General features: G+C 42.0%; 2 protein-coding genes across 4 annotated transcripts; one reads left to right on the forward strand and one right to left on the reverse strand.

The window, feature by feature from the left end:
* The first annotated feature begins 3 nt into the window (after window positions 1-3).
* Window positions 4-4,990, forward strand: LOC309701923 (transmembrane protein 272-like). The gene is made up of 5 exons (XM_082526246.1): window positions 4-118; window positions 328-400; window positions 484-534; window positions 3,074-3,235; window positions 3,935-4,990. Exons 2-5 carry the CDS (start codon window positions 346-348, stop codon window positions 4,141-4,143), a joined length of 477 nt encoding a protein of 158 aa, XP_082382372.1. The 5' UTR covers window positions 4-118; window positions 328-345; the 3' UTR covers window positions 4,144-4,990.
* A 72-nt stretch (window positions 4,991-5,062) lies between these two features.
* LOC309701917 (cornifelin homolog B-like) lies at window positions 5,063-14,251 on the reverse strand. Of its 3 annotated transcripts, XM_082526238.1 has the most exons (6): window positions 13,999-14,251; window positions 11,635-11,656; window positions 11,223-11,336; window positions 9,340-9,485; window positions 8,961-9,099; window positions 5,063-6,051 (listed from the first exon to the last, which is right to left on the reverse strand). In XM_082526238.1, exons 3-6 carry the CDS (start codon window positions 11,332-11,334, stop codon window positions 5,786-5,788), a joined length of 663 nt encoding a protein of 220 aa, XP_082382364.1. In that variant the 5' UTR covers window positions 11,335-11,336; window positions 11,635-11,656; window positions 13,999-14,251; the 3' UTR covers window positions 5,063-5,785. The 3 variants fall into 3 exon arrangements, with proteins under 3 accessions (XP_082382364.1, XP_082382363.1, XP_082382365.1); XM_082526237.1 differs by lacking the exons at window positions 11,635-11,656; window positions 13,999-14,251 and adding an exon at window positions 11,457-11,606; XM_082526239.1 differs by lacking the exons at window positions 5,063-6,051; window positions 11,635-11,656; window positions 13,999-14,251 and adding an exon at window positions 11,457-11,600 and having other exon boundaries at window positions 6,060-9,099.
* Between the last annotated feature and the right edge of the window lie 2,376 nt (window positions 14,252-16,627).

The following is a 16,627-nucleotide window of genomic DNA, read 5'->3' on the forward strand; positions in this document are numbered from 1 at the left end:
GAGACAGTGTAAGAGGAAGTTGAAACAATATCATGCGCACATTGCTGTTTATGTGGCCACGTACTTGCAACAGTCCTTTTCTGTATCTTCAAATGTGTCCGGTCAGACACACAAACAGGTCGGTCTGTAACAATCTATTTAATGCTTTAACATAATACACTTTTAATTTGCTAATTATTTTAACACAGGAAAGGAAGTTCATGGGCATTTCCTTAAATTGTAAACGATAAAATTCAGTGCCTGGTTTAAAAAGATGGAAAAACATTGACAGACAGACAAATATTAACAGCTGGAGGTTATCTCGTGGCTATCTTTGTGTCTTTGTAGGTTCGACTAATAGTTATCATGCCAGGGAGTCAGAGACCACAATCCGTGTGTGGACTTCGAAACATAGTAATAGGTGAGAGAGTTGAAAATCTTTGCACATGTGTAGATGGTGCACACTGCGATTTGTGACTGACAAAGCGCTGTATCTGCCTCCAGGATGTACCTTGATCATTTTCTCCTTCACATTTGTTGCTCAAGGAATACTTGGTAAGTAAGAGATATTGTTATTGCAATGTTCAGATCAGATTCATGCGAATGTATTTTTATGTGTCACAAAAATCCCAAAAGGTTGATTCTGTTCATCTGGACGTAGCGTTTTCAGTTGGAGAAACGTTTCGTACTCATCCAAGTGACTTCTTCAGTCTCAGCTGACTGCAGGTTTCCCCAATCTTATAAACAGTACATTTGCATAATGACTGAAACCAGCCCACTGAAGGAACAATGGGCTGGGAGGTCAGTTCCTTGATCATTAACATCATGATCATTGACCAAAGCCCACTGATCAATGGCCATGAGTACCATTCACAGAGAGTTGGGGGATGGCTGCAATCATAGCATTGTAAGATGGCGAAAGATGTACCCTTAAGCCCCCTCCTCAATTCAGAGATGGTCTTTCCCTTTTCACGTAAATGGCCTCCTTCACTCTGCGCTCAAACCAGCGTTCCTCCCTGTCCAGGATGTGTACATCCTCATCATTGAAAGAGTGTCCACTGGCCTGTAGGTGTAAATAGACTGCAGAGTCCTGGCCTGACGAGGTAGCTCTTCTGTGTTGTGCCATCCGCATCACCAGAGGTTGTTCCCAATGGAGCAAGGAACTGAGCTCCCAGCCCATAGTTCATTCAGTGGTGCTAGTTTCAGTCATTATGCAAATGTACAGGGTGGGCCATTTATATGGATACACCGTAATAACATGGGAATGGTTGGTGATATTAAAGTCCTGTTTGTGGCACATTAGTATATGTGAGGGGGCAAACTCCTCAAGATGGGTGGTGACCATGGTGGCCATTTAGAAGTCGGCCATCTTGGATACAACTTTTGTTTTTTCAATAGGAAGAGGGCCATGTGACACATCAAACTTATTGGTAATGTCACAAGAAAAACAATGGTGTGCTTGGTTTCAACGTAACTTTATTCTGTCATGAGTTATTTACAAGTTTCTGACCACTTATAAAATGTGTTCAATGTGCTGCCCATTGTGTTGGATTGTCAATGCAACCCTCTTCTCCCACTCTTCACACACTGATAGCAACACCGCAGGAGAAATGCCAGCACAGGCATCCAGTATCCGTAGTTTCAGGTGCTGCACATCTCGTATCTTCACACCATAGACAATTGCCTTCAGATGACCCCAAAGATAAAAGTCTAAGGGGGTCAGATTGGGAAACCTTGGGGGCCATTCAACTGGCCCACGACGACCAATCCACTTTCCAGGAAACTGTTCATCTAGGAATGCTCGGACCTGGCACCCATAATGTGGTGGTGCACCATCTTGCTGGAAAAACTCAGGGAACGTGCCAGCTTCAGTGCATAAAGAGGGAAACACATCATCATGTAGCAATTTCAAATATCCAGTGGCCTTGAGGTTTCCATTGATGACGAATGGACCCACTATGGTTGTACCCCATATACCACACCAAACCATCACTTTTGTTGTTCCAACAGTCTTGGAGGGACCCATCCAATGTGGGTTAGTGTCAGACCAATAGCGGTGGTTGTGTTAGTTAACTTCACATAAAAGTTTGCCTCATCACTGAACAAAATCTTCTGCGTGAACTGAGGGTCCTGTTCCAGTTTTTGTTTTGCCCATTCTGCAAATTCTGTGCGCCGATCTGGGTCATCCTCGTTGAGATGCTGCAGTAGCTGGAGTTTGTAAGGGTGCCATTTGTGAGTAGCTAATATCCGCCGAAGGGATGTTCAACTAATGCCACTCTCCAGTGACATGCGGCGAGTGCTACGCTGTGGGCTCTTGCTGAATGAAGCTAGGACAGCCGCTGATGTTTCTTCATTAGTGACAGTTTTCTTGCGTCCACATTTTGGCAAATCCAACACTGAACCAGTTTCACGAAACTTAGCAAGCAGTTTGCTAACTGTAACATGGGAGATGGGTGGTCTCGTAGAGAGTCTTGCATTGACATCTGCTGCAATGACCCGGTTACTGCGTTCACCAGATATCACCACAATTTCAATCCGCTCCTCACGTGTTAACCTCTTCGACATGTTAATGGCTGTGAACAAAGAGAAACTTGTAAATAAGTCATGAAAGAATAAAGTTACGTTGAAACCAAGCACACCATTGTTTTTCTTGTGACATTACCAATAAGTTTGATGTGTCACATGGCCCTCTTCCTATTGAAAAAAACAAAAGTTGTATCCAAGATGGCCGACTTCTAAATGGCCACCATGGTCACCACCCATCTTGAGGAGTTTGCCCCCTCACATATACTAATGTGCCACAAACAGGACTTTAATATCACCAACCATTCCCATGTTATTATGGTGTATCCATATAAATGGCCCACCCTGTAGGCTGGGGAAACCTGCAGTCAGCTGAGAATGAAGAAGTCACTTGGATGAGTGAGGAAACGTTTCTCCCACTGAAAACACTACGTCCAGATAAACAGAATCAACCTTTTGGGATTTTTTTTACCTGGATGACTGACCATGCATCGTGTCACAAAAATAATGGAAAAATTAAATAATATTTCAGATGCTGTGTTTTAGTTTTATTTATTTTTGTGCCCCATAGGTTCAGGACTCTATAACTGTCCCAGACAGACTTTTATCCCATTCTACATGTCCCTGTATGGGATCATACCGGTCTTCCTGGCACTGAGCTTATGGCACAACTGGTGCAACACTTTCCTTTGGTCCATGACCATCATCTTCCTGTGTGGCTGGTTACTTGCGGGTAAACTTCAAATTTTTCTAACACCAAAGTAAACAGAGCAGGAAAAGTAAATAATAAGAAGATTAGTTTGAAAAAATTGAGAATTTCACTACAAGACCTGGACATTTTCCTTGTGAGTACAGGGAGACAAAAACATGACCTTTTAAATAACAAGGTCACATATGTAAAATTTCTTGACTTGGTTAGAAGTTTCTGTCATCGTGCACTTTAGTTTTAGGCATTTTGGCATTTTTGATTATTCTACCTAACGATGACCTCCCTCACTTGCACTAAGATTTATCTGCCCTCATATTTAAAATTACAGTGAACAGCTATAACAAAACGTAAACAATATAACAATTTTATGTCTGCTTCATTTGTCATGAAATAACAAAGGGAACAGGTCTTATCAGTAAATCAGTCGATTTATTTGTAAATTAAACTGATCATATACGTCACGCAGTACTAGCTCCTTTTGAATATATAAGGAGAATATACAATGTTGTGCTGTTGTAATTTTTTGCTAATAAAACTGAATTGAATTTAACAGAAATAAATTTTTCTTATTGTTCCTTGGATTTTTTTTTTTTTACATTTTTAAAATAAACTAATCACAGCAGCATTTTGAAAAAATCTTGAAGCCAGTTCTGCATTTATGTAGAAGCCGTGCAGGTCCATCACTCTCATTCTAATTTGAGATCATTTTTTATATTCTTCCAGGTAATATAGTCATCTACTCTATTTATGAACCCAACTACAACAAGAATATGACACAGCCTGATGTCTACTGCAACACGACGCTCTACCTGTTCGCGTTTTGTTTCACCGTTGTGACCTACATCCTGTTAGCACTGCTCTTTTTAGCTTTCTGCTGTTGTAGACAACGACAGCCCGATGGTGACAATGACACTCAAAGACTTGTGCTGTAATTAAATAGAGATAATTAAAACAAGACAACAATTATGGCAGATGGTGCATTTAAAGACAGTTTTCCTGTGTGTCAGGGTATATACCATGTGCATTCCACAACACTCTCTTAATATGTAAAAATATCCTTGGATAAAGCAAGTTTTAGAGTTGAGCACAACTCTATGAAACGGGAAGATGTGTCTGTGGCTGGACACAAACCACTTACTGTCCTGGTGCAGAAAGAGCAGCATTGTGTTTGCAAATAAGTCATGAAACAGTTTCTCCCCGTGTTCTTTATCATTAACATATCGTGCTGTGCAGGAGTCTTGAGCCACCCCTTTTTGTTTGCATTAATATGTTTATTAAGACATGCAAACATACATAGAAATACAGCATATAAGGTAAAAACAGAATCTGTATAAAGTCAATATTTGGTGTGATCATCTTTATTCGTCAGCATTCGTCAGTCTGCAATCTCTCAGTCAAACTTTCTTATTATTTCTTCAAGTAGTCTTCAGGAATAGTTCTCCAGGCTTCTTGATTTCCAAGCTCTTCTTTGGATGTTGGTTGGATGATTTATAGGTCAGTGTTGTTGTCATATTATCATGATCACCATGGTTTTCTGTCAGATACCCTATCTGACAGATACAGGGACTGCACTGAAAATGAGTGAAAAAGCAGCCAATGAAAGACCTTCAGAAAACCTGGAGAACTATTTCTCAAGACCACCTTAAAAATTACAATTAAAAGTCTGGCTCCTTGGGAAAAGTTTTTTAAACATGAGGGGTGGCTCAAGTCTTTTGCACAGACTAAAAATGTATCTACATGTTAATTTATTGTCTTTAAATAAAAATGAATGAAACATTATATCAATATTTCCTGTCCTTTTATTGGCTGATGCCGTCTTTTCCAGCCTGCTTCCTGAATAATATGAAATGACAATTTTCACAATAAAAGCAGGAGATGCATTTTATAAAAGCAAACTTTGCGCTGCTGAGAAACACGTGGCATTAAATTCTTGAGGTAGAGGTCCGAGTGGGTTAGGGCAATTGAGAGGAAGTGTTGTTATCTTAAAACAAAAGCCTGTCAAAAGTGTGTTTGTATTTACAGAAGCTGTTGTGTCTGCAACGTCTTCTGCTGATAGTAAATTTATGAGAAAAGAAGAACCATGACCTACTGTTTTTCCTTGACAGAGACATTGTTGGTGGTTGGCCACGTTTTTGCACTGATCTGTGACGCAAACAGTTCTTTAGGAACCTGAAACCTAAACTACGTTTAAAACCTTAAACTAATACTAGAAGAAAACAGCTTACAGTTTCTTAAAAAACTGAAGCAAGGAAAATATATTTGCAATTTTTCAAATAAAGAATTATTTAAAAGAGTAAGTGGCTGTACTTACTAATGATCAAATGATATAACTGTAATGGGAAGGTAAGGCAAAAAGAGAACAAGTAGTAACGTGAAACACTGTAACAGGAAGTTGAAACAATATCATGACCACACGGCCACAATCTCTGTGCTCATGTTCTTGCGACAGTCCTTTTCTGTATCTTCAAATGTGTCCGGTCAGACACACAAACAGGTCAGTCTGTTACAATCTATTTAAAACTTTCACATAATACACTTTCATTTGCTTACTATTTTGACACATGCATAAAGTCTTCAGGGTTTTTTAAATTGAATTTTTAGCATGCTTGTTTCTTTAAGCCGATTCAGTGACACTATTTTCTTTTGTTCTTGTTCCCGATAGCTTCCAAAACTGATGTATGTCAAGAAGAGTCCTTTACTCCCATGTGCATCCTCAGTTACTGAATCATGTCTGCATTCATGGCACTGAGCGTGTGCACAGCTCCAAGACTGCAGCGCCAAATGGTGCAACATTGTCTTTTGCTCAATCCCGATTGTGTTCTGCTGTTGCTGGTTCCTTGCTAAAAAAAAAAAAAAAAGAAGAAGAAGAAAGAAAAACATATCAACAGCAGTAGATACCTGCTTTAAAAATATTATTTACAGACTGCACTGCCAGAATAACCAACAACATATAGACTGTGTATATATACATTTATTTATTACATTTGGAAAATGAATGCCTTAAAGTATCTACTACAATATTAAACCCAAATGCAACAAGAGCACAACCAAAGCCACTGTCTACTGCAGCGAGACGCTCTGTCTGTTTGCATTTTGAAACACCAACTAGACCTGCATCCTGGTCACAGACCTGCATCTCTTTTTTTGTTCTGATGACGATAATGAGACTCAAACACTTGAGTTTTGCTATTAACATATCAGGTACCTAGAAATCACTGTGGAATAGACTGTATGTGAATTCTAATGCACGCATTTATTTTATTAAGGTCTTGGCTTGAAGGAGATTACTAGTTGGCGTCACACATTTAAAAGTACTCATAAGGGTGACAAAGTGATGTTTCTTCACTAAGAACTTTGAGTGAAATGACCTCATTGAAGCATACATAGTTTACAGTACAGACCTTATTAAATACAATTACATGTGCATTTTGGTGAGAAGCTTATATGCATTTTAATGGTTTCTTATAGTAGGCAAAGTTCCTTTAAAGACCGCACTGTCATGAGGCTCCTCACCTGTTTGCGTTCATGCTGTACAATACTGCCACCTTGTGTTTAAAGGCGTCTGTGTCCTGTTTACAGCAAGCTGAGTGGCCAGTAACTAGTTTCTGGAGGTTTGCGCATGCACATTTTCGGTAAACCTATGGTCTTTAATGGTAAACCGAGGGGAGACCAGAGTCAGGCGCATGCTGGTCTGCTTTTACTTCTCTAAGATCGGTCATTAGCCTTCCGTGATTCCGTTTCATAAAAGAGGAATTTCCTCTTGCTAACCAACATGTGTGATGCAGACAGGGGCGGATCTGCACGGATGGCATGGACCACCCTAAAATAATCTCTTACCACCCCTGGTGCCACACTAGTTTTGCATACGACAGTACTAGAGAGAAACGTGGACGGTTCATTCTCTGCCAGATCCTATAGTTTCACATTTCTAAAAGAAGTAAAACATTTCTTATGTTCCACTTTCTCAGTAATTTGACTTTGTACTTTTTATGTGATATAGCTGACAAACAAATGATGTAAAGGTAGATTTGTCATAGAGAAATGATTTAATCACTGAATTGTGACTGATTCACGAAGGCATTTACATGTGACCAAATCTTCTTACCGTTAACAGTTAAAGTCCTGTCAGACACTAAATGATAGCCCTAACAAACTGTTTAATTCTCTCACTTAATACATTTCAATTTTATTTAATAATTATTTTGCCAAATGTAGAAAATATTTAAAGCTTCACGTTCTGTTTGCGATTGACAGCCACTCAGAAAGCTGGTTTAAAGAAACCGGAGGTAAAAGCACTTCAAGCACTTTGAATCATTTAATCAGTTTAATAATTTCAATTTACCGGTCGATCTACGTCCCTACCCTCACCTATGGCCACGAGCTGTGGGTAGTGACCGAAAGAAAGAGATCGCGGATACAAGCAGCAGAAATGAGCTTCCTCCGAAGGGTGGCTGGCCTCTCCCTTAGAGATAGGGTGAGAAGTTCGGCCATCCGGGAGGGGCTCAGAGTAGAGCAGCTGCTGCTCCACATCGAAAGGAGCCAGCTGAGGTGGTTCGGGCATCTGACAAGGATGCCCCCTGGGCGCCTCCTGGGTTAGGTGTTCCAGGCATGTCCCACTGGGAGGAGGCCCCGGGCAGACCCAGGACACGCTGGAGAGATTATATCTCTCGGCTGGCCTGGGAACGCCTTGGTATTCTCCCGGATAAGCTGGAGGAGGTGGCTGGGGAGAGGGAGGTCTGGGCCTCTTTGCTTAGGCTGCTGCCCCCGTGACCCGGCCTCGGATAAAGCGGATGAAGATGGATGGATAATAATTTCAACTTTCAAATAAAACAGATACAGTACTGTGCAGATGTCTTGACCCAGCCCTCATTACTTTATATTCAGGACCAATCATGAGAAAAAGAAAGTAGAAGGAAGCACGTTACAGTGAAGTGCTGAAACTAACTACAATCATGAGTTTGTGGATGGAAGTCACCTTGTTTATACTGATGATGGCAGGAACACAAAGATAGATGTAAAAGCTGTCAAAGAATAAGCACAAAGCAGTTTCATCCAATACTCTAAAACAGCGGTCCCCAACCCCCGGGCCTCGGACCGGTACCGGTCCGTGAATCGTTTGGTACCGGGCCGCGAGAGTTGAGGCTCAGGTGTGAAATGTATAGTTTTCAGGGTTTTTATTGGTTTTCAGCGTTATTTTGTTACCGTTTTTATCGTTAACTCGGTTTTCCTGGGTCTTTTCACGCGTGTTATGAATAAATCTTCTTTTTTCGGTACCGGTACTAGTTTTATTTTGTTGTATTTATCCACGACACCTTAAAGGCCGGTCCGTGAAAATATTGTCGGGCATAAACCGGTCCGTGGCGCAAAAAAGGTTGGAGACCGCTGCTCTAAAGTGTTGTGTGATTGGGAAGTGCATCAAAACAAGCAATGGATAATGACCATCACCCACTGTACAGTACATTTACTATGAGTATATAAAGAGAAGTATGGAAGGTCTTACTTACGATGTCCTTATCACTGTCATATCACAATAGTGAATTTGAATAGTTTTTATTTGAACACTGGTTAAACTCAGCTCTGTAGAAGAAAACTATTACAATAACAGTCACAATATTGTGTAAAAAAGTATTTTTATGGCCAGACACCTTTCCTCATATACCATTCAGCACATTAATAAGTCAGCAAAAGTAAAAAAAATATGGCTTCAGCGGTGACATAAGCCCTTAGCCAACAGCCAAACTGGTTGTACCATATCCACGAATGACCTGTGTGGTGATCACAGTTGCGCTGGCGGGCTGGTTCTCCCTGATCTTCTGCTCACGATGCATCTGGCACCAGGCACAGGGGTAACAGAAAAGTACTGTGCACCAGTCCTCACAGCCAGAACCCTGCAGGGTGGAGAAGAACAAAATAAGCAACAGCGCTGGCATCCAGTCAATTAAGACACACAGATTTTTCATTATTCTGGACCCAAACCAACGTGACTAGAAAGAAAATCAAGCAGCAACCTCCAAGGTTTAAAAGTGAAGCCAATGTGGAAGACTCAAAACTTCACTTCCTCTAGTGGCCACCTCCATCTTTTAAATCTTGTCTGTAACATAGCCCCTCCATCTCTAACCCAGCCTTACTTCGATGTTGTGTTGCTCTCTGATGGACTGGCGGAGTAAGCAGGACACCACGCCGCAAATATCCAGGAGTGGTGCGCAGCAGCACCATCCATGTTTACTAACTGTCATGCACTGCATGCAGGGGAAGCACCAAAAGCCGCAGCAACCTTCAGATAAAAAAATATACAGATTTAAACTGCACAACAAAAAATGTAAGGAGCACTTTTCAGTCAGATTATCACATCCACTCAGTTAAATCGCCTGGATATTGATGTGGTCAGTTAAGCAGCAGAGACGGTTGGTTATCAGTTTCAGGTACTTTGATGTTAACGAAATTAAGAATAGCTGCACAAGAGAAACAACAATGAGACAACCCCCACAGAAGGCCGCTTATCCATCAGAAGGACACGTATCTGTTCCTTTATGCAAGGAGGAACAGGATGAGCATTGCCAAAGCTATAAATGACCACCAGCTAGTGTAAAAGTCTCTGACTGAACAATCAGAAACAGACTTCATGAGGGTGCCCTGAGGGCAGGTTCACTGTGAGCTTATGTGACAGATGTGAAAGGATCTGGTGAAGCCATGGAGAACGTTATGCTGGTGTAACATCTTTCAGCATGAGTGGTTTGCTGGTGGGTCAGTGATGGCCTGGGGAGGGATATCCATGGAGGGACACACAGACCCGACACCCTGACTGTCATTAGGATGAAACCATGGACTCACTGTTAGACCTTACGCTGGTGCATTTGGTCCACGACAATGCTTGGCCTCGTACCGAAAGTATGCAGGATGTTGAAGTTCATACCTGACCTAATCCTGTGAAGTACCTTTGGGACATTATGTTTCGGTCCATCTGACAGTGCCAGGTTGCACCTCAGACTATCCAGGAGCTCAGAGATGCCCTGGTCCAGATCTGGGAGCAGGCCAATGATGTCAGGCATACATGCACAACAAAACTACCACTTTCATTACAGGTGAGCTGCTCTAAATAAATTATGAAATTGTATGAAATTATATTTAATGTGTCAAATAGCAGTGTTTACTAAAACACATACTTTTGTCATGGCAATAATGAAGCAAAGACTATAAATAATTCAAAACACAAAACACTGAGTCACCGACCCAGGATCATGACAACTTTGCTGCTTTAGTTCACCCTTGTCATGTTTTTTGGTAGCTTTGGTAGAAACCAAAAGACAGGAAGAAAGAGAAGAAATGCCAAACCCTGAGAATGTTGCCTTCATGTGAGGTTTCAATTAGTTCTCTGGGTATTTAAACACTTCTCATTCTTGCTTTCAATTTGTGTGTTCCCTGTGCACGTGCTTCCTCTTCACATCACATGATCTGCATGTGTTCTGTTTGGTCACCTCATTGATTGGTTCATTTGAAGTTTTCAGCTACCATTTTTTTTTAACTTTTTTTGGTGGATGGCATGAGTTTGCTCCAGTTTCCAGTCAGCTAAAATTAAAATAGTCCTTTTAATAACCTGCCTGTAGGTCCAGTGTTTGGCTCCTCATCCTCGCAGCCTTTCTTACTCAACCAATGAAAAGATATTTGCTTCTACCTGCAGAAACACCTTCACCACAGCATTTATGCCTCCACACTGTTGATAATGTCATTACATGTTAGGTCAGTCATGTTATGGCGTTCATTAAATTTCAGAAGGTTAAACTAAACATTAAAGTGTTCAGAGACTAGTTTCCCAGTTCGCTTAGAGCACTCTGACTCCATAATGCTACTAAATGGTTATTGTTATGAGACAGTCTCAGATATTTTATCTTCTTGATTTTTTACTGACATCAGACTCTCTGCTACCTTACTGCAAACAAAGTCTGAAACAAAGCTGAGGAAATCGCTCATGTTGAAATCCCTGCTGTTTGTAGAGTTTGCTGGGTTCACTTACAGGTGTCCATATCAGAGCAGCAGTCACAGAGGTCGGTGCTCCATTGGCTAGAGTTTTGAAAAGCCCTGGTGACTGTCACCACCTCGGTGGTCTGCTGGTGGATGGTAGCCATGACTGTAGGAAACAAGACAGAAATGAAGACGCAGACTGAAATGTTTTAGTGGTTATAGCTCTTGTGTATGAAGACATTTAGTGCTAGAATATGAAAATATGACAAAGGAAATCTATAAATACCTTGGACCAGCTGTAACACTGATTTGTGTACAGTACAGAGGAAAGAGTTCACCATGCAAATTACATTATATTTACATTGATGTATTGCAACTATGTCTTCCTGAGAAAAATTACATCAAATATTACATTCATGAGTTCACAATGATTCACTTCATCAGTTTAAGAAAGAATGTCTTACCTTCTTCTTCTTCTCTCTTTCTCTGAGAAAAAACAGAATGAGACGTTTGGGAAACTCAGCATCTTTCCACAAATCAGAAAGAGGAAGTGAAAGTGGAGGTCAAGTCTGTTAAGGGCTCCGTGCACACACACGCTGTTGAGAGTTCGCCTGAATAACTCACTCTCCAGCTCCGGTAACTAACCTTCCCTAATACACACTCAACGTCTTTCATGCAGCACAACCAAAACAGTAACATTGTAACAGAGATCCTGAACACACACACACACACACACACACACACACACACACACACACACACACACACACACACACACACAGGAGGACCAGGAGAGTCGCAGACATCAAAATGTAAATGTAATAATTAAGTGTGCAATAAAGTGTGCCTTAATAAATTCATTTATAAATTAGTTTTTAATTTCTTTTTTTTTATGTAAATATCAATAAAGTTAGTCCTTTTGTTAGACTGGTGGGTGTAGCCTGCCCTGTAGTAGCTGGAATAGGCTCTAGCCCCCCCACAACCAATGAACTATTAATTACCTAAACATAAAATAAGGATTTGAACAATGGAGACAATATGAGGATGAGCCAAAAGCAGGACCCAAAGAGCAGACTCATACAACAGTGAAAGGATTTTATTTACAGTGAAAATAGCAACTTAAATGAGGTGATGAGTGCAGATTTCGTGTGCTCATCTTAAAGAGGGAGATGGGGAAGGTGTGGATGAGCACTACTGAGCAGCAGTCATGTGCTCCTGCCACATCTCAGTGTTAATAGTGCTCTAGTTTTCATACAAACATGGCATGTCAGCAACATTGTGATTCCTTCTGTAGCAAGCTTATCAGAGAATCTTCTCCAAGCACAGCATCCCAGCAAACTTCAAACCCAGAAACACAGACAAAAACTGGTTCATCCCAAGGACAAAACTCCCAAACACCAACTAAACAATGTGGTATTTGCTCTGCAATGCAGCGAGGAGAGCTCAGACTTCTACATTGGAGAAACCAAAGAGCCACTTCGTAAACACATGGCACAACATGGAAGAGATGAGACTCAGTCAACGCCTTTTGTCACACCTTGGCACATGTGATGAGGCACGTGATCGACCCTCTTAAGGGACACTCCTGCTAGGATTTAAATACCTGGGACTCACCACTATTTGATCATAGAACTGAAGAAGTTTTATGGATAAGATGTTAAATCTTTAAGAAACTTAAAGAAGTCCAGTCGCTTTCATTCCAACCTCGTTAGATTACCATGACCTAGATGACGGTGTCAGGGGTTTGTGTGTGGATGAGAGGAAGAGAGGACAAGGACTCGTGGCTTGATTGAAGATGAGAATGGCGTTTATTATACAAAATAGATCAACAGAACGTGAACGAACGCTGACTGGCTGAACTGAAAGCACACACGGAAACGACAACATCACATCGACAATGACACAACCCAGAACAGAGAGAAACTGAGGGTTTTAATACAGGGACTGATGAGGATGATAATGAGAGACCGGTGAGTACACAGCTGAACATAATGAAACAGGAAATGAAAAATGTGGAAAATAAACAGTGAACATGAACTGAAAATGCTGGGTCAACGACCCAGGAACCCTGACAGGCGGAGAAACTACACAGATGTGTGTGTGTTGTGTGTGTGTGTTGCTATGCCTGGATCTGGGGTTCTCCCTGTGGGACATTGTTATGGAGGGTGAGTTCCCCTCCCTGCTGCTCCCCACTCGTTGTTACAACGACCAATACTGGACGTGTAGCTCCAGAGCACCTGACAAGGTGTTGTGGCATGATTTCTGGCCTGTGCCCTCAGGGGATGCAGTTGGGATGTTTTGTACCTCTTTAGCGCACAGCCACCCCATCTGACTTTTCCTCGGCTCGTGCCATGGCCACTGTCCTCTGCCAGGGTGGACTGCCCATTGCGTCTGGTTGTCTGGGGCTCTTGCCTTTTGACTATGGGCATCCATTCCCTCCCCTCTTTCTCTTTCTCTCTCTCTTTCTGTTTCGTTTCTTTTTCGATCCCTCCTCCTTCTTGTCTTTATTATCATCTCTTCTTCTGTCTTTTGCCAACCTGGCCCTCACCCCCTATCAGCCCTGGCATAATAACCAGTCTGATAATAATGTGAATAATAAAATAAACTGAAATGAGTACCAATAGGAGCCTATACAGAGTCTACAGCGCTCCTCTTGGCAAAGCAAATGTGTTTGGCTCAACAAAGCATTCAGACCATGTTTTTACTAAAAGTGCCTGACACGACAGGTTTAAAAAAAAGAAAGAGGGAGAAAAGAGAAGTTAGAGATAAATAACTCTAAATCTGGCTGTAACTAAATTAATAAATGGGAACAAATGAATACTGCTTACTTGTCACACTGTAGTTTAATCCAGGAAGCTTAATATTTGCAGGGTTAAGTTTCTCTGAGAATCCAAATATGGTGGCGTGATCCGGCCAGATGAGTGAAAGATCACAGCAAACAAGGTTACAACTTGTTACAGTTGTAACCTTGTTACAGCAGTTACAGCAGCAGGGCCAAACATCAGAGAGCCTTAAATGTTTAAATGTTACCACAAATGCTGCAATAATAACTCCCACTCTGGCTTCTTCTTAATACGCCGCCCCAATGACAGAGCTCAAACACAGCTGAGTGGAACAAACCTCAGCCCCTGCAGCTCCGCCCACAGCATACCAAGCATAAACTAAAAACAGAACCAGCCCCAGCCTGCCCAGACCCTCACAGACAAATGGTCAAGAAGACAAAGTCTATAGAAAATGCTGTTTTTTAATATATTACTATTCTGCCATGATGTAGCTGGGCTACTTTTTTATTTTGCGAACATAGAGGTAGGAGTGAAATCTTAAACCCCCTTGTGCCAGTCTGTTAATACTTCTGCGATCATTCCAAACACACACACTCAAACAAACTAAACTGGTTACATTCATAAACATTTGGCCCCAATATGTCAGTCTTTCACTACATTTACTGACATACAGACAAAAGAATGCTTGGAAGCCATGACTAAATGAGCTGCTAGAGGAGATTAACTGGATAATAATGCACATGTACATAGATAAATATTTACTTATCCATGTGGAAATAGTGTTGTAGGTCACAAAAATGCTGTTACATCCCACATAGCCAAATTGGTATGGCCTGGATCTAGTCCACACAATGTGCTTACACATGGCCCACATGCCGCAAAGAATGACGGCCCTTTGGTGGCCCAGATCTGGTTTGCCAGAGGTGGCCCACACATGGGCCAGCACAAGGCCAGTTGCAGACACACTGCTGGCCCTGTGCTGGCCCAGAACAGTTTCAGCTCTGGCCCAAGATGTCAGCCTAATGTGTACCTTAATCAAGCCATGTAATAACAACATGTGCCAGAACATAATAGTGCAAAAGTACCACGACAAAACTCTGTTCAGAAAATGAATGGACTGATTCTTATATAGTGCTTTTCTACTCTCCCAGATTACTCAAAGTGATCTATACAACAAGCCACATTCAATCAGTCACACACTTTCTCTAAATTGCACACTTCTTAACTACATTGACACTTTTGACATGCAGAGTAGAGAAGCCAGGGATCGAACCACAAATCTTCCAGTCAGGAGGTGACCTGCTCTACCTCCTGAGCTACAGCCAACCAGTGGTACACATGAGTAAGCCCTCACTAGGTTTTGGATAAAGTGTACACTCACAAACCTGCATTTGAAGCATTGGCTACCATAGCAGTATTGGATTGCAACATGGCATTTGGGTCTTCAAACTAAAGTAGCAAAATAGGAACATAAATAGGGGCATCATTGCCAGAACTGGCCCACATCTGGTTGACATACACCCTGCCATGACACCAGTTACTCAGACCTGTTTCCTATGAGCCTGGGCCACATAAACCAAACCACAATTGGGCCAGATGTGGCATGCCACCGCATAAACAGTGCCATCTACGCCGGGCCTGGCCCGTATCTGGATGACATACCACTTACCATGCCACAAGTCAGCCAGCAGTGCCGGCTTGACACCAGATTCGGGCCAGACCTGTCTGCTACTTACTGGTGTAATCTGTTACTTATAAGTAACATCATGTAACAGCAAAAAGAGCTTCTGTGTTTTCAAAACCACAACATCTGATCAGGTTCACATCAGCTGGCATGTTATGGTTGATGTGTGTGACCCTTAATAAAATTTAAGTTTTGCTTGAATGATGCAAAGACAATCATCAAATGTTTGGTCATGATAAGTTACTCATATAGACCAAAAGCCGATGAAACCCAACTTTATATATCCTTAATAGACCTCTATGAATTGAATCATTACTTATTTTTAATCTCTGGCTCTCTTCCACAGCATGTCTTTTTTCCTGTGTTCCTCCCCTCACCCCAACCAGTGCAGCAGATGGCCCCGGGTTCTCCAGAACCCCCAGCTGACGTGGCTTGATGCTGGCCGGGTTCTCCTGAACCCCCAACTAAAACACAAGACGACTGGACGCAGAGGCAGACTGCTGAATCAGTTCTCCTGAACTGCCAGCTGAGACAGACAGCGGCGTGGGAGCCACGAAATGCTGGATTGGCTCACTCGAGCTTCCAGCAGGAGCTGATGCATGGCCAGAAGGCGTTGAGGTCCCTGGCTAAAGGTGTAGATGAGTGACTGACTGGATGAGTGACAACACTGGAGTCTGAACTGGTGACAAAGCTAATGACTGCGCTACTAACTCAGGTACTGACTGAGTTATGGACTGTAACAAAGGTTGTAGTGATTCTGATTGTGATAGTGGCTGAGTGGCTGACGGGGCTGAAGACTGAGCTAAAGGTAGCAGGGCAGATTGTGGTGGAGGTGAAGACTGAGATTCAATCGAGAATCTGTGGCAAGATCTGACAACTGCTGTTCACAAACGCTGTCCATCTAATCTGACTGAGCCGGAGCTGTTTTGCAAAGAAGAATGGGCAAGGATTTCAGTCTCTAGATGTGGAAAGCTGGTAGAGACATACCCT

Source organism: Aulonocara stuartgranti (assembly GCF_965226115.1).
Source record: "Aulonocara stuartgranti genome assembly, chromosome: 3".
NCBI classification, from domain to species: Eukaryota; Metazoa; Chordata; class Actinopteri; order Cichliformes; family Cichlidae; genus Aulonocara; species Aulonocara stuartgranti.

Excerpts from the sequence above, each read along its gene's own strand:
- LOC309701923 (XM_082526246.1), top strand. The coding sequence starts at position 346 with ATGCCAGGGAGTCAGAGACCACAATCCGTGTGTGGACTTCGAAACATA. Across the intron at positions 401-483 it reads ACTTCGAAACATAGTAATAG|GATGTACCTTGATCATTTTC; the intron begins GTGAGAGAGTTG and ends ATCTGCCTCCAG. Across the intron at positions 3,236-3,934 it reads GTGTGGCTGGTTACTTGCGG|GTAATATAGTCATCTACTCT; the intron begins GTAAACTTCAAA and ends ATATTCTTCCAG.
- LOC309701917 (XM_082526237.1), bottom strand. The coding sequence starts at position 11,511 with ATGGTGAACTCTTTCCTCTGTACTGTACACAAATCAGTGTTACAGCTG. Across the intron at positions 11,337-11,456 it reads AGTGTTACAGCTGGTCCAAG|TCATGGCTACCATCCACCAG; the intron begins GTATTTATAGAT and ends TGTTTCCTACAG. Across the intron at positions 9,486-11,222 it reads CTGCTCTGATATGGACACCT|GTTGCTGCGGCTTTTGGTGC; the intron begins GTAAGTGAACCC and ends TTTTATCTGAAG.